The sequence below is a fragment of the Mercenaria mercenaria genome, chromosome 9, assembly GCF_021730395.1.
Source record: "Mercenaria mercenaria strain notata chromosome 9, MADL_Memer_1, whole genome shotgun sequence".
Lineage (NCBI taxonomy): Eukaryota > Metazoa > Mollusca > Bivalvia > Venerida > Veneridae > Mercenaria > Mercenaria mercenaria.
Genome location: NC_069369.1, coordinates 2,875,679 through 2,899,145, shown reverse-complemented (window position 1 = coordinate 2,899,145; position 23,467 = coordinate 2,875,679). Strand labels below are relative to the sequence as shown.

Here is a 23,467-nt window from a genome sequence, read left to right as displayed (position 1 = left end):
AAAATGCATTGTAGAGTTACGGTACTAGCTGTGCAGAGTCAGCTTTCAATGGCGAATAACTGCTTGAAGTTTTAAAGCAATAGCTTTGACCGTATTTAAGGAGAATAGTTGACCTAAGCGCAAAACTTAACCAAGAAATCTGATATAAGTCCAAAAGGGGTTATAATTCTTGCAATAAGCAGGGTGGAGTTATGTTTCTTGCTGTACAGAGTCAGCTTTTGATGGTGAACAAGTGTTGCAAGTTTTAAAGCAATAGCTTTCAAAGTTTAGGAGAAAGGCTGACCTAAACCAGAACTTAACAAAGAAATCTGATATTTTCTAAGTCCAAAAGAGGCCATAATTCTTGTAAAAAGCAGGAATGAGTTACGTTTCTTGCTGTACAGAGTCAGCTTTTGATAGTGAACACGTGTCGCAAGTCCTAAAGCAATAGCTTTGATAGTTTAGGAGAAAACCTGACCTAAACATAAAACTTAACTAGGCAACGCTGTGATGACAATAACATCTTTTTTTTCCCAAAAATCAGATGAGCTAAAAATGACTTTAAAATCAGTTCACTGATTTAATGTACGGAAAGACGACTTTCAAATGTAATATATACTTGTATTCAGTCATTCCAAAATATATTGAAAAAAACTGTCACATGTTATTTTATGCTTATTGCAGGCTGAGTGAGCAGCTCATAATGTTTTTTTTTCTATTAATTCATCAATTTAAAGTAACATAACTATATGTATATACAATATCTCAGTTCATATTAAATATCATAACTGTTACACTAGTCATAAAATAACCGGCCCAGAAAATTTATTTACTGTTAAAAACCTTCTGCCACCACATAAATTACTTACAGCCACAATAAAATACTCTTTCATCAAATATATCAAAACCATTTGGTCTATAAAATTTATCATATAGAGATATTACACTGCTGATCACAGGAGATGAACATGACAAACTGGTATATTGTAACAGGTTAAACAAATGAATTCAAATTAGATAACAATATTAACATAGCCGAAAATGTTATATGCTGATACTACAAATTATTGAAGATGTTTGTTAGGTCCCCTCAAGCAGATTTTGTTTTTATAGACCATTGTTCACAACAATACCATATTGTTCAGAATGTGTAGGAAAAGGTCTAGGAAGCAAGGGTACTGGGGTTGACCAACAAAGGTACTTTTGTCAGCAAAACTGTATGATCCCCAATACTGCATGAAATCATTCACACAATTTCAGTACAACCTCAAAGAACATTTCAGACCACGATTTAACATGTTTTTGAAGTATGTGAATGGACTAAGTAACTTACCCTATTCAACATTCCACTGATGGGCGCCAGTTTAGGTGGTCCAGCCTCTAGTTCTTCGTATATGTGATCTCTGTCACGCCCCTCAACGTTGGTGTCCAATAGCTGCTCGTTACTATAGCTACGTAATCTATGATTTCTTTTAATGCTGGCTACGTTGTAGCCTTGTCGTAGCCCTTCCGGCGACCAAGTCTTCCGGCGGGTTTGATTATATGGGTAATAGTATGCTGAATATGAGGCTGACATTGAATGAGTCAGAGATGGCTTTTTTGGTGTAAGAGTTGCGTCCCCTTGTTGAGAAAGCTGTGATGTGGATGCTGAGCTTGATGTTCTGGGTGGAGGAGGAGGCGGATTCTTTGAGTACACCTGACCTCCATTCTGACCTTGACCTTTATAACTGTACTGACTAGAATTACTGGCTTTCCTCTGAACACTCGGTTTTCTGTTTGAGTAATGGATTTGTGAGTAATCATCTTCCGTGGAATTCCCTGAAGGGTCAACAGGTTCAAACTGAGGTGTGGATTGCATTTTTACACTCGAGTGTGACCTTGACCTCTGCTGCATTCCAAAATTTGGGTCAAATATATATTTAACTTCCTGTGAATAAGTGCTATAGTTTGAAACTGTGGGAGAACTTGCTTCCCTAGAATTATTCCGCGATGAGTTATAGTCACCTATTGATGTCACAGATGTATTTATATTCCTCGGTGAATAAGCATCCCTTATTGAGGTTACAGATAAATTAGGTGAGAACACACTGTCATTATAATTGTAACTATTATTCGAGTAGAAATCCTGGAAGCCGCCTTCGTCTTCTGAAAAAACAGCATCAGACACGGAGCCATCATGGTAACTCGGGTACACTCTCAACATCTTCCTTGTACAAGATCAACCCAAAATCTGAAAACAGAATAAACAAAATGAATCATTACACTCTATAAAACTTGTAATGTTAAAATTTTGAAGAAAATATTTTCTTTATCTACTTTTGTATGTACAAAATACCTGCACTGAAATGCTTTAAAGCCTGTTCAACACTCAAGAAAGATATCTGCATTTAATATGATTCACTAAGTAATTAAGACGTGTTCCATTCAAAGGTAAGGAGGAAATAGTTTCCTGGTACACGTACAATATATAATATCTCAATGTAAAATGCTGGCCACGGTACACATTTGAATTACATTTAAATTCACAGCTGTCATCTTAATTAATTAAACACAAGGAAATTTGTCACTTCAAAAGACAAAATATTCAAAAAATAGTGCAATTTAAACACTTATCCCTATATGTTCATCATAATTTATGTTTTATTAATATCACTGCACTTTTCTCATAAAAACAGTTGTCTTCTTATGTCACAAAAGCGGATGAACTAGTTGACTGGGTAAGACAATAATTTTTCACATAGAGCTGAAGTAATGCATTATATTGCCATTGCCTAATCCATCCCAGCTGACCCACGGAGCAAATGACCAGCAAATTGCTAGGGTTAAAGCTATAATTTGTTTTAACTGTTGCTCAAAAGGACCACAGAGCTTATATGCATGATGAGTAAAATTTACCTTAACCTTTATACCACTCACGTTTAGTGTTGTTTTTTAAGTTTTTAAATATTTCCTTAAACAACCATTTTTAAAATTACTAAACTCCTTGAATCAAATAATTTAGTAACTTATAGTGTAATGTCCCATAATGAACCACTTGTCACCAATTATACATTTCAATTAAAGTTTAATAAAATCTATAACTTAAAGGTCCTTTGTTAATTTCACTCTCAATGAATGCTGTCAACACTGAGTGATACCAATCAATACTTCCAGTCACAGTTTGTAATCACAATATATATACAACTTTATATTTTATCAAAGCAAGGTACAAGCTTTCACACTATGTCTTAAATTTTTCATACATTTAAAAGTTAAAAAGTAAACAAACACTACCACTGACTAGTAAGTAGCTCCCTTTCATTCAAACGCTGTTGCTCCTTTTTGTTGTTTAGAATTTTAACTATTTTTAAACAACAATACATGTCAAAAATATCAAATACTCAAGCTCAATTCAACAGGTGTCATAATTACTTCACAAACTTATCAATTAAACTGATTCCAAAAATGATAAAAAAAGATAATTTTACATTCTTCAGTCTGTAAGGTATTGAAGTCAATCTGACTAGCTTATCAAAATTGTGACTCTAAAATTATACTCAATCATAATACTTGCGAACACTCTCCTTAATCCTGATAGTCATATCTTGTCATATCTTGTCATATCACTTTAACACTTTAAAATTCCTCATATCCTAGGTTTACTCTTCCTAAATTTCAATATTTTCTTGCCCTTCAAGCCGACAGTCACACAGACTTAGATCTGGATAAAATGTATGTTCACTGTTATATAAAATTTAATTTCAGAAAAGCGAGAAAAATAAACATTGAAAATAACACATTGAAAATAATGTCCCTTTAAAATAAAGTAATGCCTTGTTTGTACATAAAATATTGACACATCAGATGATGATCGTTTGTATAAGAAAGTCATGTAAATGTTCGAGTATGACCCTGCATTTAACTGTAACAAAAATCATGTTAATTAGATCACCGTTCATCAACTGTATTCATAAATGCCAACTTAACCCTTACTCCTACCTCAAAAACCGGCTTTCCTACCTCAAATACCCAGCAGAAATTTTTAACAGTCTGATATATAACAAAACTTGCAGCTCTAAGAACAACACAGGAACAAGTCGCAGCATTTCCATTTACGAGACCACAACGATGCCTTCATAATTTCACCAACGTAAAAAAAAAAAATTCACTTTAAGCAGGTATAAAATCAAAAATTGACAATTAATATCAGCATTCCATTAGAAACAGTATATTTATCATAATTCATCCAATTAAATATTCAAGAGATATAGATCAAAATTTTGCTGGACACTGCAAATAATAAAACTACTAATTCCACTTGTGTTTCATTTTGTAAATCAATTATTATACAACACCTGTATCCTATAATGATGATTATCTGACACTAGCTGAGGTAAATATTTTGTACCTGACTGTTATGATAGAAAACACTTCAATAAAACATTAATGTCAATCTAACACAAACAAATATTTTGTTTAAGATTTTTCATGATTTTTTTATTAACATCAAACAGACCAAAATGTAAACATAGACATTATTTTTTAAGACACATTTTGTCTCACTTCATACAAAAGTGAAGAGTAAAGAAAACAATAACATATTTTATATTTCATCACCTGCATGAAAAAATGCACACATAAAGTCCATATAAAAATGACCACTTCACCACTATCAAAAAAATGACAGAATGACCACAGTAAGATAACATAAAAATGAAGTTCATTTCCTTATATACCTACTGATCTATAATTGATTATCAAGCAATAACTCAGGCAATTAAAACAAACACTGTCCTGACTGTCAATCAGATATAAAACTGTCAGGGAAACATCTTAACCTGTTTAAATCTACTGACCAACACTTAGATGATAATTAAGCTGTTGAAGATAACATCACAAGTTGAGGAAGAGCTCATTAAATGATGTAATCATGACAGTCCACTGTAAATGTTGACAAACAAACTAATTATAGGTCTGTTAAATTTAATTGCACAGAAAAATGTATTCCCTTTACCTCAAACCTTTCTAAATAAGTAGTCTTTTGATAAAAGATGTGATAATACTTTAAAATGAACCTCTTTCATTTCCTCCCTTTTCTGTTTAAAAGTTTCGCCATAATGCAATCAGTTACTAAGTTACTGTGATACTTCTGAAATTCAGAAAGAAAGAATGTTACAGCACAACAGAAAGAAATAACAAGAGCTCCGACAAGCGGGACAATATACACCAAAAAGGTTATATCAGAGGAAGGGGGCAAAATTTAAAAGAACTTGACAGTTGAAACCCATTTAAGGACAGGAACAACAAAGGGAAAAAATTCTCCAAAAATTCTAAGTCCACAAAAAAATCCTTACCAGGTACAGATATGTAAAAATACACTTAAAAATAGGGGGTACCATCCATGTTGTATCACAGAAAAGTGGTCTCGGTTTTTCCCTACGGCCAATAATAAAAAAGTTACAAAATAAGCTATTTATAGTAACATAAAAGGGAAGTAATTAAAAAAAAAATTATTGTAAGTGAACAAAAATAGGATCTGCCAAATAAAAACAAGAGAACCGTAATGCACAGCAATATAAACACAAAACAAAGTCATATTAGTTTTGACCCCTTTGACCCCTAAGTGTGACCTTGACTTTGATGCGAGCCATCCGAAACATGTGCTCTGCATGTCATCTCGATGTGGTGAACATTTGTGCCAAGTTTCTTTAAAATCCTTCAAGCAGTTCAAGAGTTACAGAGCGGACACAAAACAGCCATATGACCTTTGACCCCTAAGTGTGACCTTGACCTTGAAGCCAGCCATCCGAAACATGCGCATTGCACATTGTCTTGATGTGGTGAACATTTGTGCCAATTTTCTTTAAGATCCTTCAAGCAGTTCAAGAGTTACAGAGCGGACACGAAACAAAGCCACATGACCTTTGATCCCTAAGTGTGACCTTGAACTTTAAGTGAGCCATCCGAAACATGTGCTCTGCACGTCGTCTTGATGTGGTGAATATTTCTGTCAAGTTTGTTTGAAATCCTTCAAGGGATTCAAGAGTTACAGTGCAGACACGAAATTGCTAACAGACAGACGGACGGACAGTCAAGGGTATAACATAATACGTTCCTTCGGGCATATAAAAACCCTCTCGAAAACAGCAGTCAAAACTGATCTAGAAAATTTCATATTGCTATGTTATTTACCTCTGAATGGAATATTTTAATTCCTAAGTACTTTTTTTTATCACAAATTTATCTCAAAATCTATACATCCAGAAATAACATACATTCATAAACAGTATCAAGAAATGAAACAGAATTTGGCAAGCAGGAAATCCAAGATAATTGAAGATCGCCTATCTTAATTGTAAAACCATAAATAACATAAATATTTTTCCAAGTGGTCATATTTATGTTTGAAAAAGTCTACCTTGTAGAAAATAAATGGTTTATTGCTTAAAATCAAGTTTTTCCATTAAAAATGAACTGAGACCACAGGAAAATCTAAATTGTGATTGAATTGGAAATGAAATTAGATAAAAAGTATGGCAATAGAATGAAATAGCAAGCACTTTAGTGTATCAGGTAGATTACATTTAAACTGAATGGAAATTTAAGATTTTAACGAATAAAAAGAGCATGACATCCCATAATTTATAGACGTTTTATCAAATACAGTGTACTGTACATGTATTCAGCCTTTTCAGTTACGGCAAGTCAAGCAAATTACTTTGGTTAAACATAAAATTATCTGTAAAACTTTATTAAAAAAAAAGTGGACGTAATTATTAAGTTAACTAGTATATCATTTAATTTCGCAGGCAAGAAATTTCATAGTTTGGACCAAAAAAGGTTATACATGGGGATATGAATTTGTGTATTTCTACTTTTTTAAACATAACAATTATCATATAAATGTGAGAATTTTGTTGTTTTTTTTTGTAGGAATTCTATTTTGTGGAGTGACTAAACCACAAAAACGATGAAAAAAGTCTCCCATGGAAGTTTTGATTTCACAATATCATACCATTACAAACATATTTTACATTATTGTGCATTGTAACTATTCTTATTTTTATGATCAAAAGTTCTTATATTTCAACAGCTAGTGGTATGATTTACTCTATTTCATTTATGATTGTGGTCTCATACCTGCAGTATGCTCTCTATACAGTGTCATTTCATTCAACTTTTCATGATATATTAAAACTTATATCAAAAGAAAAATCTGTCATGTCTAAATCGCAATTTAATTATATAGTGTAATAAAAATACATCATGCAAACTTCCGGACATCAAAAAACCAGTTAAAATTTTTGCACTCTTCCTATTTTTTTGTCTGATGTCACAATGAATTCTTTTGATAGGGTCTCATATCAATTTCAGTTTTTGCCTGTAAAAAACATCATATTAAGATGCTGTGTGTACAAAAATTGAAGGCACACAGCATCCTAATGTACAGATTGGTGGATATAAAGTGCAAAATTCAAATTTTAAAGGTCCATTACTAAGGGAAAGTGAGTTGGCATTTTTTTTCATAACCAGTGCATAGACTTCTGCAAGACACTAAATAATGAAGATTGGCAGGTCAAATTTTACAGAAGGTCTTTGGAACTCAAAGAAATGTATGTGTATTATGTTGAAATTTCAATGAATCGACAGAATGACCCCCCAGGTCTTTTTAACTTTCTTCATACTTCATAGAAAATAATTGTACATATACTGCGATTTATTTCGAATCTCTACATACCAACTTTCATTTTCCAATAAAATGAAATACTTTCTGTGCTTTTTAAAAGAAATTAAAATGTTCACTTTCCTTAGTATTGGACCTTTAAGTTACACTTGCATGTAATATCCCAGAGACAAAAGTGAAAGAAGAACCCAGACAGCACTCCCGACATTTTCTCCAGGTACTAATAGGGATGGTGAGTAAAACAAGTGAGCACAAACAACAAACTCCTGCAAGTTAGCCAGACAACTTCCTCAACATAAAAGAATTCTACATCCACAGTGAAGTTTCAAATGCAAGGCAGGGAGGGTTTCGAGATCTAAAGTCAACAAGAGCTGTCACAGGAGACAGCGCGCTTGACTATTTCGATGCTGGATAGTGGAACTGGGCACATCTGTCGTAGCTGGAGCTGTCACTGGAGTGTTTAATGACTCCAATGGTGGATAAAGATATTGCACAATAGTTTGAGTCTGTGTCAGAAATATTAAATAGTATGACAGATAAAGATAAAATGTACCAAAACACTAAATAAGTATAATTCCAAGCAAAAAGAGGGCCTGATTCATAAAAATATTGGTGCAAGAGTTATGCACCTTGTGTCATATGATGTGGGTGATGATGCAGAACAACTACTTCAAGTTTGAATTAAAGCCATTTCGTAATAACTGAGATATAGCAATAATGCATCAAAATTAACCCTTTAAATTCTAAATAAAAGGGGGCGTAATTCATAAAAAATTGGTGCCAAAGTTGTGCTGCTTCTGTCATATGATGTGGGTGATAAGATGGAACAATCTTTTATGTTTGAATCAAATCCCTTTAGCAATAACTGAGATAGCTTGAAAGTGCATCAAAAGTAAAAAGGGGAGATAATTCATGAAATATTGGAGCAATTATAAGTTATGACTCTTGTGTCATATGATGTGAGTGATGATGTTGAACAACTATTTTAAGTTTAAATCAAATCCATTTTGTAATAACTGAGATAGAGTGAAAGTGCATCAAAACTTTAACCTGAAATTCTAAGTATAAGGGGGGATAATTCATTAAAAATTGGTACTAGAGTTATGGACCCTGTCTCATAGGACATGGGAGATGATGTGGAGCAACTACTTTCAGTTTGAATCAAATCCATTTAATAATAACTTAGATAGAGTGAAAGTGCATCAAAATTTTAACCTAAAATTCTAAGTAAAAAGGGGGGATAATTCATGAATATTGGTGTGAGAGTTATGGCCCTTGTGCCATATGATGTGGGTGATGATGAGGATTAACTATTTTAAGTTTGAAACAAATCCATCAAGTAATTACAGAGATAAAGAGAAAGTGCATCAAAACTTTAACCAAGGTGCAGACGCGGAAGGACGCCGACGCCGTGTCAAGTAGGACCAATCCACAACAGCGGAAACCCTACAGAAAAGAGACAAACAGTTAAGAACTGATTATTCACTATAAACTTCAACTAGAAAGAACCACACTCAGCTTTTACAAGCTATTTACAGAAAAGACTTAATTCGATCTGCAAAACAAAAAATACTGTACTTGCTTACCTTTTATCATTTACCTATAAGCCTATAAAGTACTGCTTTAAACCACAACTAATTCTCTTGATAATATGCAAAATCTTAGAAATACTTGTAAATCGAAATTCTCTTGAAAATATTCCAAATCTTGAAAATATTTCTAAATCGCTCACAGACGAAAACACATATTTGTGTAACAAAAAACTGAAACTGTCTGGGAAGTGCACCCCTGAGTATTCAACTGCATATCATATATAAAAGCAAAACAAAATTCCAGAAAATCCCAAAGCTAGTCTATCACCTCAAAAACTGAATTAAGATGATTGTCAAGAAAAATCGTTACCATTTCAATAATTACTAGTATACCATATCTTGAGGCCCTGATCGTTCAACCTGATAACATGGACTTGTGACAGCAAGGTGCTACATTTTTAATCAGATCTATCTATGTACCTATAGCATTGTATCAGTCACTGGGGGTCAACCTTGTCTTATCTGATTCTAATTTATATGGTTAATTGACTGAAATCATTTGAACTTTCATGACAACTGAATTAGATTTTATTAAAACAGCAAATACTATTTTTGTTATACACTTCAAAGAAATCATGGTTATGATGAAAACAAAATATTCTTCACTAAGACACATGATGCTTGATTTAATACCAATTTATCTATAAGAAGGCAGGACTTATGTCAGTTATATAATTAGAATGTGTCTGTAGGACATAGGGTGTGCCCCCACTGGTACATTTGTCACAAATAAGGGGCAATAATTCAAATGTTTGCAGTCTTAAGGGGATATAGCCTCAACAAACATTTTATATAAAGGATTCATTATTCTAGGTGATAATACATTTTGAGCTATGACCATCACAAACAACAAATCCACTATTTTGGCTATTTCAAGGGCCATAACTCTGTAAACACACATGGACAAGACCAAATCTATATGCCCGTTCCACCGAGTGGAGGGGGCACAAAAATCACTAATTTTCAAAATGCACTTTTAGGCAGTTTTATATTGATAATCAGGAGACCAAAATACTGGTTTCATTATCCAGTATAGTTTTAAAATGCAAATTAGAAATCATGCAAGTTCAAGGCACCACTTTAGGAGTAACATTATAGGTAGAACATCAGTGTAAATCCATGAAGGCTTTAGCGTACGCAGAAGTTAGCTCAGTAGACAGAATGCTGGGATTATCAATATACAGGGCCCAGGTCTGATGCAACTTGCGAATATCGTACAAGGCAAATGTTTCCTTTTACCTATGTCTGAAATAGGTCCCACGTCAGTAAGGCCAAAAAAAATTAATGTTTAGTTTCTCAGGCCCCGCCGCATACAATTTTGACCCGCCGCATCTAAAATTTTTATCAAAGAAAAACTGAAGAAATTCGCGAAAAGAGAAAATTCAACAAAAATTGAGGACAAAAGAAGGAAAATATGTGAATACATACGAATAAGTCGTCAAGAATGGTTCCTTTGTTCATCAATGTTTTTTTAAGTGTGTTAAATATGGATGTACATCATTGGATTTCATATAAAACGGGCAATGTCGTTAATAAAAAAGAAAATAAAAATTAAAAAAAATCCGCACTGCCTCATTAAATTTTGCAAAAAGTGGCCTGAGAAACTAAACATTAATTTTTTTTTGCCTAATAGGTCTTTGCTGGTAAAACGTCCAGCATTGATTGTTAAATTGTTGCTGTAATATGCCAAAAATCGTGACTTTTGTAAGAATCTACATTATAAATTTTCAAGTTATGTAATTTCTTTCAGGGTTAAGCCAGTAAGTAACAGATGAGGACAGACATTCCTAGATACAGCAATTGCAATCTCTTTCATCTTTAAATGAAATAATTTACTATAAAGATAAAAGATGCAACCCCAGGATATATCATGTTTATGTAACTTGGTTAATATGAAACAAACACTGTTTAAACTTATTTATTTTACAATGTTCTCACAATTTATTATTTACAAATGTTAGTATTAGGCTCAAATTCAGTTTTCAGCTGGATATGAATCTGCAAGCTCTGGGTTAACCATAAACCATTGCACTTTCTTGGACAATGTGCACATCTCCTCTTGATAGTAAAGCTTCCTATGAAGTTTCACTAAATTCCAACAAGGGGTTCCTCAGAAATACTACGAACAAGAATTTTTCTAAAGTATACTATTGTTGAATAATCAAAGGGCAATAACTAGGTGAAAAATCATCTGACTGGAACATGGAAACAATATGCGCATCTACCCCTACACCATTGCACTTCCTGAAGTTACTTCTGCTGGATATCTTGCCATTAGTAACTTAATTGTGAAACACAAGATTATTAACACAAATTCATTTGATTAAAGTTTAGGAGTATATCATCAAAACACAGAAACATTTGGTAACCAAACAACAACTTAACCAACAATCTACCTGTCCATTACAAATTGGCCTATAAGACTGGATGTATAAAATATTCCTAAAAAGTTGTCTCCCTTTAAAAATGAATGCCATTTGTTAAGAAATAAGAATAAACAATTCCTAGAAACAATGTTCCATCTTAAGGTATGTGAAATTTAAGCACTGGGGCATCACTGAAAATGCATCAAAACAAAAATATGTAACAGTTCTTTGAAAATGGTGATTTTTTAAAGGTTTTGAACTGTCTAAGTGTGTGGCCCCTTTATGCAGTCGTTATTTTTATGGAATTCAATGTATACATCAGTAAACCGACAATTGTTCTGTAGAATAATAAACAAGTTTTATATATGCAGTTTTACAATATTCATGTAAAACAACCCTTTCTTTCTATGATTTGGTGTTGTCTCAAAATATGGGGCTAACTGTTGAATTCTGAATCCTTGCTTGCCGTGGTATTGTACTGATGACTGTATGGAATGGCATAAGTAACAGTACTCTGGACTGTACAATTACTGTACAAACTGTTCAATTACAGTGTGAAATCATTAATATTCGTGGGGGACTAATTTTCGTGGATTTCGTAGTTTAGTCAATCCATGAAATTTAATCCCAGCAAACAAGTAAAATACCAATTCATTTTATGTTCAAAAGTTGAAATCCATGAACTCTTATCCCCATGAAATTGCTGTTTTGACCAAAACCACAAAATTTCATGCACACGAAATTAAATGATTTTACAGTACTCCAAGGACTGAAGTATTACTCTTAGGACTGTATAATCACTCTGTGCACTTTCCATGTACTTTTTGCCTCTCTTTGAGAGCAAAAAAAAATCAACTGAATGAAAGGAAAATATTGAAATATAATTTTATGAACCACGTACAAATTGTAACAACAGCACAGAAATTCATCAAAAAAAATGTTACTTTAGAAGAGAAGTAAGTATTAATCACTAACCTTTATCGCAACATATATAATTCCTTCTACTCCTCTATGTTTTATACCTGATCAATACAAATAATGAATACTTGATCAGTTCTTGGTCAATGTAAGACAAACATTCCAACCACAAAGTCCTCAGGAAGACACTTGGAAAGAAAATGGATAAACTTGATCAAATTATCTCCAAATCTCAGATTTTTATCAACAATCATTGATTCTCTAACTGTTACTATTCCTTCATACTAATTTTGCACAAAGTTGCTCCAGGTGTTTAAAAATCACTCAAAATATCAAGTTTTCCTTTATACCAAATTTGTCTTTTATCTTTATAAATGATCAAACAGGTTTTCGAACAATTTGAATGTTCAGTCGTTCAGTCGCAAGTCCCATCATTAAATAAACCAAAATCGTTACTGTAATTTGAAATATTATTCACTCTATAGATCATAAACTAGATTTAAGTTAACTGACTCATACAGAATACCCGTAAATTGTTCCGTAACCGCGGGAACATACCCACACTGAACTATATTCCTAGTGTAACAAATTTATGGTATCTTTTAAACCACAAAATAGTTGTCATATTACAAAAACAGTCATTTATTTGGACAATAAAAAGATTAATTATGCGTTTTAACAAGATTTTTGTGCGTACAATAGGGACAAACGTTACCGCACATAGATATTCAATATTTTACATTTAAGAACAGCAAACAAAACAATAAAAATGATTTTTTTCCCCGGTTTTCAAGTATGTAACTGCGTTTTTAAAAACACTCATTTTATTGTATTTATATAGGGTTGACATCAATTACTTTTTAACACTAATCTTGAAAATTGTCAGAAAATGTCATTACACAATGAAACTTACAAAATTTACCTGTTGTACCGTACCTGAAGTCAATACATTACACTAATATGCATTTTTTTATTTCGTAAAAGACTGAAGTTTTGAAACGTCCACCATTACCACATAATTATCAGCCCTTTGTTCTTTCATTTTATAAAACACATTACTGAGTAAATGAAAATCAGCTAACACAATCAGCTGTTGTAATGTATATTATACTCAATATGATTTACTTCAGAAATCGGAGGACGGCACTGAATTAAATTTTGAAATATATTTTCAAATAACTTGAGGCTCATTATAAAGCTGATCTCAGTGTTGTCTCGGTATACCTTCTCAAATTCTCCTTCATGCGGTAATCCAGCCACTATTTCTGTGTCATCATGATTAATATCTGGGTATTTCCACCCAAGTCAGATAATATATAGCGTAAAAAATAAATAAATGATCTTTTCATGATAATGCACTCCTACAGATAACAGATTGTATAGAAAGAGTCAAACTGCCTTACAACAAAAATATTGTATAGAGAATAATTATTAGTCATGTCAATTTCGTTGTCAGCTTTTTCTATTTTTATTTTTCTTCTCTATTATAACTGATTCAGACAACAGTATGACTAAACTAAACCGCTTTTTAATAAAAAATTTTAAAAAGTAAGATATACACAGAGACCTAAATCTCTACAATGTCATCATTTTCTAAAGAACTGTTGGTGGAATTCTTGTCTTGCTTGTTTTTGTTTTGGTATGGAACATTCAACATTTTTCTTTCTTTTTGCGGGGGGTGGGGGAAGGGGATGGACGGGCAATGCGGAACTGCAGCCTCCTAAATACATGCTCTATTTGCAAAATGCAATGTCCCCTAAGGGGGCTTAATTGGGGATTCAGGATGTACAGTAAGTTTTTAGCCTTGCTTCAAGCTTGTTGACTCGCACAGCGCAGTATATTTTTGAGTACCAATGTTTACCATGCCTCTATATCTTTCTTTTTCAATTTCCCTTATCTATATGATACATGATATAAACATTTATCTTGTCAATAAATATATACTTGACATATGATTTTGGTTTTTGATATTTGATAATTGAAAAATTGCATTTATTTGCATAGATTATCTTAAGTAATTTATGTGGTCAATTACTTATACATGTGGTCAATTACTTATACATGTGGTCAATTACTTATACATGTGTTCAATTACTTATACATGTGGTCAATTACTTATACATGTGTTCAATTACTTATTCATTTGTTCAATTACTTATTCATGTGTTCAATTACTTATTCATGTGTTCAATTACTTATACATGTGTTCAATTACTTATACATGTGGTCAATTACTTATACATGTGTTCAATTACTTATTCATGTGTTCAATTACTTATTCATGTGTTCAATTACTTATACATGTGGTCAATTACTTATACATGTGGTCAATTACTTATACATGTGGTCAATTACTTATACAGCTTAATTTACACAAATGTTTACAAAATACAAACTGTATCAAGTACTTGTGACATATGACACCCTATTATTTCTAATCCATTTTACTGCAAACTGTCTGGCATGGCCTGTAATGTCGCGTAATACAATAATCCTCTATTCAAGAATCCTAAGAAACATAATTACTAAATCTGAAGGTATAAAGGCACAGACTTATAAAGGTTCTACTCACTGACCACAAGAACAATACCGATCCCCTTGAGCTCTTGTGGTACTTAAGTCTCTATGCCATAATTAATAATACTTTCTGAGTTAGGGTCCAGAAGCAGGAGAATTAAGTTAAGTCTTTATGACCTTGACCTCTGACCCTAAAAGACAATAGGTATCTTCCAGTTTTTTGAATGGAAAGTCTAAAATCTCTACCTATTATATTTTCTGACTTTAGGTCCTGAGTTATTAAAATATTGACAGACTGTATGATGCCACAACAAAAATAATTATGTCCCTTTTTTATTTCAAATTATCTTCCCTGCCAAAATTTTATACTTTTGTACAAAAATGTATTTCAAAACATTCTGACATTTTCACCACAAGACAGCTAGACCTATGAAGCAATTATATAGAGCAACTAATTTTGACAGAAGGTTTTATACTGCAGTCCACTTTTGATAAAATAGGTGATTAAATTTGACAGCAGTGAATTAAAGAACCCTGTGATTAACTTTCTCCCTCAAAGGAACACATTTGCTCTAATAACATTTCATCTGCAAACCTTTAATCCCTCTCTGCAGGGGAGCTGGTCAAATACTACTAAAACAGTTTGAGAAAAGTTAGTATTAACATTATTTGACATCACTACCCTTAATTTTGTACTTCAATTTAAATACAAACTTTTATGTAGCTGACAAAATGTTGACCACAAGCAAATGTTGACTGAAGTAACAAAAGCCCGGGTTTCTGTAATTTGATAATATTATTGTAGGTTAGTTTTATACTGGTCAATTTTGTCTGTATATAAAGACAATTTGGTGTCACCAAGAATCAAATTGTCAGTCTCAAACAGTAATAGAAGAAATCACGTTTGAACCAGCCATTAGTACTTTAGCATCTTTCTTAACATATTACATTGAAAACAAAAATTATACATCAATTTGACAAAGTTTATTGACTAAAAGCTTAAGAGGTTTGTAGAGGTTTGAATCCAGTTTGAAGTTGGACTACTGATGGTTGTTTCCACGTTGCCTTTGACCCTGATTTAAAAGCTGGACTGCTGGTAAACTGCTTCTTAATTTACCAAGACTTACTAGAACAGAGCACTTACAGTATGATTCCACACATTATAATGTCACAGCACTAGCAGACATTATAATGTCACTCACAGCACTAGCAGACATTATAATGTCACTTACAGCACTAGCACACATTATATTGTCACTCACAGCACTAGCACACATTATAATGTCACTTATAGCACTCTAAGCACACATTATAATGTCCCTCACAGCACTAGCAGACATTATAATGTCACTTATAAGCACTCTAAGCACACATTATAATGTCACTCACAGCACTAGCAGACATTATAATGTCACTCACAGCACTAGCACACATTATAATGTCACTCACAGCACTAGCACCCAATTTAATGTCACTTACAGCACCAGGTGACATTATGACAGCACTAACAGACATTATAATGTCACTTACAGCACTAGCACACATTATCATGTCACTTACAGCACTAGCACACATTATAATGTCACTCACAGCACTAGCAGACATTATAATGTCACTTACAGCACTAGCACACATTATCATGTCACTTACAGCACTAGCACACATATCATAGTGTCCATCCATTCATGAATGAACCAGTAGCAAGAAATGCATGATTTTATGGTTTCTTTGACATATATGAACTTAAAAACTTTCTCTTTGTAATCACGGGGGAGGAACTGTTACACGAGACTCAGTTGTGGAGGATATCATGTTACAGATTTAGGATGCTTCTGTTACAGTATTCCTGGATAGCATTCGGAGGATAATAATAGCTGTCGGTATTTTGTTTGCCAAAGATGTGGTAAAGATGTATCTCTTTTTCCAAAAATAAAAATTGTTTTTCTAGATCAGTGATATGCACGTCTGTTGAGACATGGCTTAACCTGCGTTGATGTCAATCAAGCGTTTTATGACAAAATTCGAAATTTTAATAGAAAAATATCTAAAAGAAATTGATTAAAAGATATTCCAACCTATTTCATGCAAATCTGCATTGATTAAAACCCCCTTCAGGCATGGACTTATAATACAAGGTAGAAAAATTACTGCTGGTCTAATATTTTGTGGTTTTATAGAATATTGAAGTTTAGCAGGATATGCTACAGTTGTGGGGTGCTGCTTCTGAATGTGTTACAGATTTACGATGATACTGTTTCCTTCTTCAGGATTCTGTTGTTAGATGTAAATACTGCTAAACAACATTTATTTTGTCATTTGAGGCAGTCAGACATGTACTAGAGTGGTGTTGCTGTAACAACATTTAAAAACAGGAAAGTCCACCTAACGGGAGAAGATATCGGTTGTGATATGTCAAGAATCACATATGATGAACAGTTGATGATACAAGTTATGCAGAGCAAATCTCCCATCCCTTTTCTTTGCAAATTGACCAATTGTTTGAACAGTCTCTAAATACATCGGTTGCAAAATGTTTTTCATAACCTCTAAATAAATCACCAAAGATATCATGGAGCGAAATCGAAAAAATGTTTTAAGTGTGTATTTATTTATATTCACATAGATTAATTACTTTTGTTCAAATCTAAAAAGAGGGTGACTTACTATGTTTATAAGGTAACTCCTAATTTTTGAACAACCCGAAATTAATGTGCTCGTGCTCGCGTTTACGCAATGCCTACAGTCCTGAGACATGCCTTCTAATGGTGCACAGTCCTGAAAAGCCCTTGACACACAAAGACAAAGACGCATATATTTTTAGATGAAAATCCTAAAACATTATACATTTTAACTATGAACTGCGTATAAAATCCTCTGTTAAATGATATAGGCTCCTAACTGTGACCAAACAGATTCAATGCTTCAGATCAGCCTATTTGATTGTGCATGCTTACCAAATCTTCATTGCGCAGATGCATATCTGCTTGTAGGCAGCTACACGCCTGCAAGCAGACTATGATTCGATAGTTGTTCTAACAGTAAACACGTATACATGTTTAATAAAAAAAGAATCTTTTATTATTTGAAATAAAGTTTATTGCACATATGCGAGTTGTCGTGAGAAAAGCCAATAATTTTCTTAAGTTCTCCATTACCGATTCCGACAGGATATTTCCTTTTAAGCTTATTAGTAATTGAAATCGTTGATAAAGACACGCATTGCCAAGCTCTTCTGAAGCTAGGACACATCGTTTGCTAGCTTAATACATGTAGCATAAACGGGTACTATTTATGAAAGAACAGCTTATGAAAGTGGTATCATATACATTAGATATAGAACACTAGCTTTCCATTGAAAATGTTTATATATCATTTTATTATATATAGCTGTTGAATCAGATTTAGAATTTCGAAATTAGAAAAAAAAATGCACTTTGTATAATATATTTGTTACATCTTACAAAAAATCCCGCATAATTCATGATATCTAAATTTTATTTGCTATCCTGGTATTGTATTTTGTCAAAATGTATTCCAAAAAGTATCATCCTAAATCTGTAACACATCCAGAAGAAGCACCCCACAACTGTAACATTCTATAAAACCACGAAAAATTAGACCCACATTGATTTTTCTACCTCGTATTATAACTGTATGCCTAAAGAGGGTCTTTATCGATGCAAATGAGCATAAAATATGGTTGAAACATATTTTAATCAACTTCTTTTAGATAGTTTTCTATCAAAATTTCGGATTTTGTCATTAAACATTTGATAGACATCAATATACTGTATTTCACGTGTTAAACCATGTCTCAACAGACTCACATACAATTGATCTAGAAAAACAATTTATACTTTTGCAAAAAAGAGATACATCTTTACTATTTCTTTGGCAAACAAAACACCGACAGCGATTATTATCCTCCGAATGTTGTAACGTTATCCAGGAATACTGTAACAGTAGCATCCTAAATCTGTAACATGATATCTTCCACAACCGAGTCTCGTGTAACAGTCCCTCCGCCGTGGTAATGCATACTGTATTTTTGTAGATTGCACATCCATGCAGTCTGATCAAAATCTGCAGTTTGCCATTCAGTCAGTATCTTTTTGGTAAGCACCCCTTTTAACATTTAATGGTACTGTCCAAATTAAAGAAGGGCAAGTTCATTTTAGAAATTTAGCAAGGTAAGGGTTAAAGCCTGACAAACAAATACATGTCTGTAAAATGTGAAATACATGAATTCATGACCAAGTGAAATAGCCATTCTGGTGAATAGTCAAAATTTCTTGCTTGCAAAATTAACCCTTACCAATTGTTGGACGGATTGATTCTACCTTTGTGACCAGTGTAGATCATGATCCGCCTGCGCATCTGTGCAATCTGATCATGATCTGCACTTTTCACTATTCAGTCAGCATCTTTTTGGTAAGCACCCCTTAAACAGTTAATGGTACTGTCCACATTGGAAGATGGTTGGGTGAGATGTGGGATGGAACGTGTGAGAGATGGGGTGTGGGTGGAGAGAGTAAGGGCTTGTCTTTGTTTATTGGTGATCTTTTACCAAATTAAGGAGTCATTTTATAAGTCTGGTTTGCAATGCAGCCGAAGAAAATGTATTTTCAAATTTGCAATCTTTCATGACAAATTACTTACATGAATTTCACCTACTTATAATTAATGTCTACAGCTACAATAAATGAAGAAATTAACTGCATAAACTTTGCAACAAAGCTATAAAATGTTGAATAATGCAAGATATATTTGCACACAGACAGACAAATTAGAGTAGGCCAAGATCAGGTGAGATGGAAAACCAACTGAGCTAACTTCAGTTCAATCAGGTCATCACGAAACTTTATCAGGCATGTTAACAAGACTTTTCCGGTAGTTAATTGAACATTCTAAATTTGGAATAAATGAATGAAAATTGCAACAATTTGTATAGATTGGGATGGATAGTGAGCTGATTAAAGTTTTATCTCTCTAACGCAGACAAAATGCCATACATGTAATGCACATGAAACTTAACCCTGATCCTCCTAAATTTCTAAAGAACTTGTCTGTCTTTCAGCTTGGACAGTACCATTAACTGTTAAAAGGGATGCATACAAAAAGATACTGAATGAATGGCGAACAGTGCAGGTCATTATCAGACTGCATGGATGCCCGCAGGCTGATCATGATCTGCACTGGTCGCAAAGGTAGAATCAATCTTGTCCAGCATAAAGGGTTAGCTGATTTCACAGTTACTGTACTATGTGTCCAACTTATTGTCCTTACTGACCCTTCATGTTTGAATGCTCTGATACCGGAGGTCGTGGGTTCGATCTGTAAATGGGGTCAATGAAGATGACACTGTACATCCTCTTATAATCATAAATCGTACAGTTTCTGTCATTTGCAGCTTTATATGTAAATCTGACTGCACAACACAAAGCTCCCATCAATCCTTGTATATAGTTTGATTTTGACGTTTGAGGGTTCAATTTATAGACTCGTCTTCTGATTAGGGAAATCAACATGATTTACTTTGTCTTATTTAGGTAAGAAGCACTATCGTTCTGAATAACATTACCTGTACAACGGACTGTTCTATTATTAAAAGTACAAAAATATTGCTGACCTCAAAACCGAACTATATCCCTTGCATAAAGAAATTGTGTTAGTAAGCAATCTTTATTTTTTACTGTATGGATAGAAAATGGGAAATTTTAAATATGTTGAAACTGTAACAGAATCCAGACCTGTGCTCAGAATGTTCTAAAAATCTGAAAGAAATCAGCTGACAGTTTGCAGGGGCTGAGGAGGCTGGAGTGTGGGCTGACCCCCAAGTGTCTGTGACATTGAAAATTCTGTAATTGCACTGAAGAGAAACAGTTTGGAACTGTTTGCACCAGAGAATCAATGTATATAACAGATACATTCTATTCTAAAGTTAAATTTAAGACTGCAGTTATAACCACAAAACATTTTCCCTGAAGCAAACTTACTAGCATTTAGGAGTGACCTGTCGCTTTTATTAATAGATTTGAAAGGTTACTGGAATAAACCACTTCAGTAAAGGGGTACCCTACCTTTTTATAACTTATTTTTATAATAAATATTTAAATGACTGCCTTCTTCGCCAATTAGACGCAGTGGTGCAGTGGTAAGCGTGACGGCTGTAGAACCTAACTTTTGTGAGTTCGAATTCCAACGGAGATCAATATATTCTTTTCATTTTATTTTTTTTTCAAGTAATATTTTGCTAACATACACTTTAAAATGATGATAATGTTAAACATGTATTTGAGTCGCATTACTTGTATTCTTTGCTATTTTCGCATATAACATAGATTTTCAAATATCTTCTTGATTGTGAATTATTAAACATGGTTGATACAGCACTTGAAAATTTGGTCATTTCAATTAGCTGATGACACTGATTCGGAAGAAACTAACACCGCCAGCGAGTGTGAAGATGCTCCATTGGACGCGTGTGTTTGAAATGTATTGAATTTATTGAAATTGTACGAATGAAATTAAAAATGAAATGATGAAATAAAATGAAATAAAAAAAACATGAAAAATGTAAATAAAACAAATCCAATCATAAAACAAATCGTCCTGTGTGGGATTCGAACTCACAGCCTCCTAATCGCAAAAGTTAAATCACTAACAAGATTCCTCAATTGTACCAACTGAGCTACCGATGCAATTTTAATCTGTACATAATTTAAAATATATTTATAGTTTTTAAAACGTCAAATATCTTTCAAACCCTTATTTAATAAATGGAAAAATCTGGAAAATCCAAATCTAAAAATAAAAGCGACAGGTCACTCCTAATTGCTAATACCATTAGTTTGATTTTGATAAACACCACTGTCCTAAGTATAAACATGCCAGCTGGCTTTATAAAACAAGCCAAAAAGTTTTGAATTCTCAAGTTTCCGCACAACACTTTCATCCTTTGTATCCCATCTTTTTATAAAAACCAGTCAAAAGAAAAAAATTATACTTTACCAAACAACAGAAAAGTCCAATAAAATTCCACACATGCTCCTGCTCTATCATTATAATTCTCTGGTATATACCAGAGGGCCCTATTAGTACATGCAGCTGGTTGCCCAATCCCCCCTGGTACCAGAAGCTCAAATCTCTGTTTTACTTATTCACCATACATGTCACGAACTATTACGAACTAAACAATTTATCTATACAGAAGTAATAAAAAATCCGGCAGCCTAAAACTACCTGTCAAAATGTATCAGTGTGTTATAATGTTCTTCTCTCATATCACAATGATGAATCTGTGTTAATTTCATCTCTCTATGCTTCAAAGATCACACATTCCTTCATTGAAATCATTGAGATAATTTTTCATTTCACATAAGAGAGACTTAAGGTGACAAATACAATTATATGAACCATTGCTGGGGAAGATTGTTTTACATATTGCCTACACAACACCTCTCCTTGTCCTTCATACCTTCAGGAGACAGTGTCATTCAGGGTTAAATGCTGACATGTTCAAAATTATTTCAGAATCAGCATGTGAGCATGCAGTATTAATCATGTCACCATACTACAAACTAGATAAAGCGTTTTTATACCTAAAGTTTTAAAGCAAATAGAGATAGAAACAAGATTTTTTAGACATACAGACGGACAAGCAAATTCATATGCCTTTATCCATTTCGATCACAATGTCATAGATTGCCATAATTTTACCGGGGAGCAAAAATATTCCTGCTTCACTGCAAATAATTTAAACAACAGTTGCCAATTATGACAGTTGGCCTAAAATTCTCATTTTTTATATTTCAGACCAGCTCCATTAATATACCACCACAAACCCAGAATTAGACTCTCAGTTATGATTGTATGTAATAATGGATTTTGTTCCCTGAAGTCATATCAATCTTAATTGAAGGCTTCTCGGAATTCCAAATTGTTACAATTGGCCAAGAATCACCATCTTTCTGTGATGTATCTCTCTGTCTGCCATTATGAAATTGCTTGGAAAACACATTTAGCATCTCTCTGATTTTTCCCATTTGACATTTCATCTAGGATATTGCCAAGAAAAATTTGAATAAAGCATGAAATGCACGCAAACAAATTGTTATTCATTCTACTGTGACATGCAAATAAAATGATTTCTTGAAATGTCAACCAGGTTCCTGGAACTCTGATAAAAGACATTTATTTCTAACAGTGCGAGCATGGAGTACATCTCTGTTGTTTCTTAGTGCAGAGGCATGGAGAACTCGTCACTGTCCTCAGATTTTGTTTTTGTTATTTCTAAGCGCAGAAGCACAGAGTACGCTACTGTCCTCAGATTCTGTTTTTGTTATTTCTAAGCACAGAAGCACAGAGTACGCATCACTGTCCTCAGATTCTGCATTTGTTATTTCTAAGTGCAGAAGCACAGAGTACGCATC

The 23,467-nt window shown here is 33.3% G+C and overlaps 1 protein-coding gene across 12 annotated transcripts in view; it reads right to left on the bottom strand.

Annotated features, from left to right (window-relative positions):
* The window catches only part of LOC123546371 (leucine zipper putative tumor suppressor 2 homolog), an 83,981-nt gene that overhangs the window by 33,398 nt on the left and 27,116 nt on the right, over positions 1–23,467 (bottom strand). For 6 of the 12 annotated variants that reach the window (XM_053550708.1, XM_045332578.2, XM_045332575.2 and 3 more), the window contains one exon: positions 1,313–2,209. In XM_053550708.1, the coding sequence (XP_053406683.1) occupies positions 1,313–2,182 (870 nt within the window). In that variant the 5' untranslated portion in view covers positions 2,183–2,209. Of the gene's footprint in view, positions 1–1,312; positions 2,210–2,314; positions 2,339–12,575; positions 13,055–13,440; positions 13,628–22,046; positions 22,268–23,467 lie in introns of those variants that run through there. The other 6 variants (XM_045332577.2, XM_045332576.2, XM_045332582.2 and 3 more) reach the window with 6 other exon arrangements.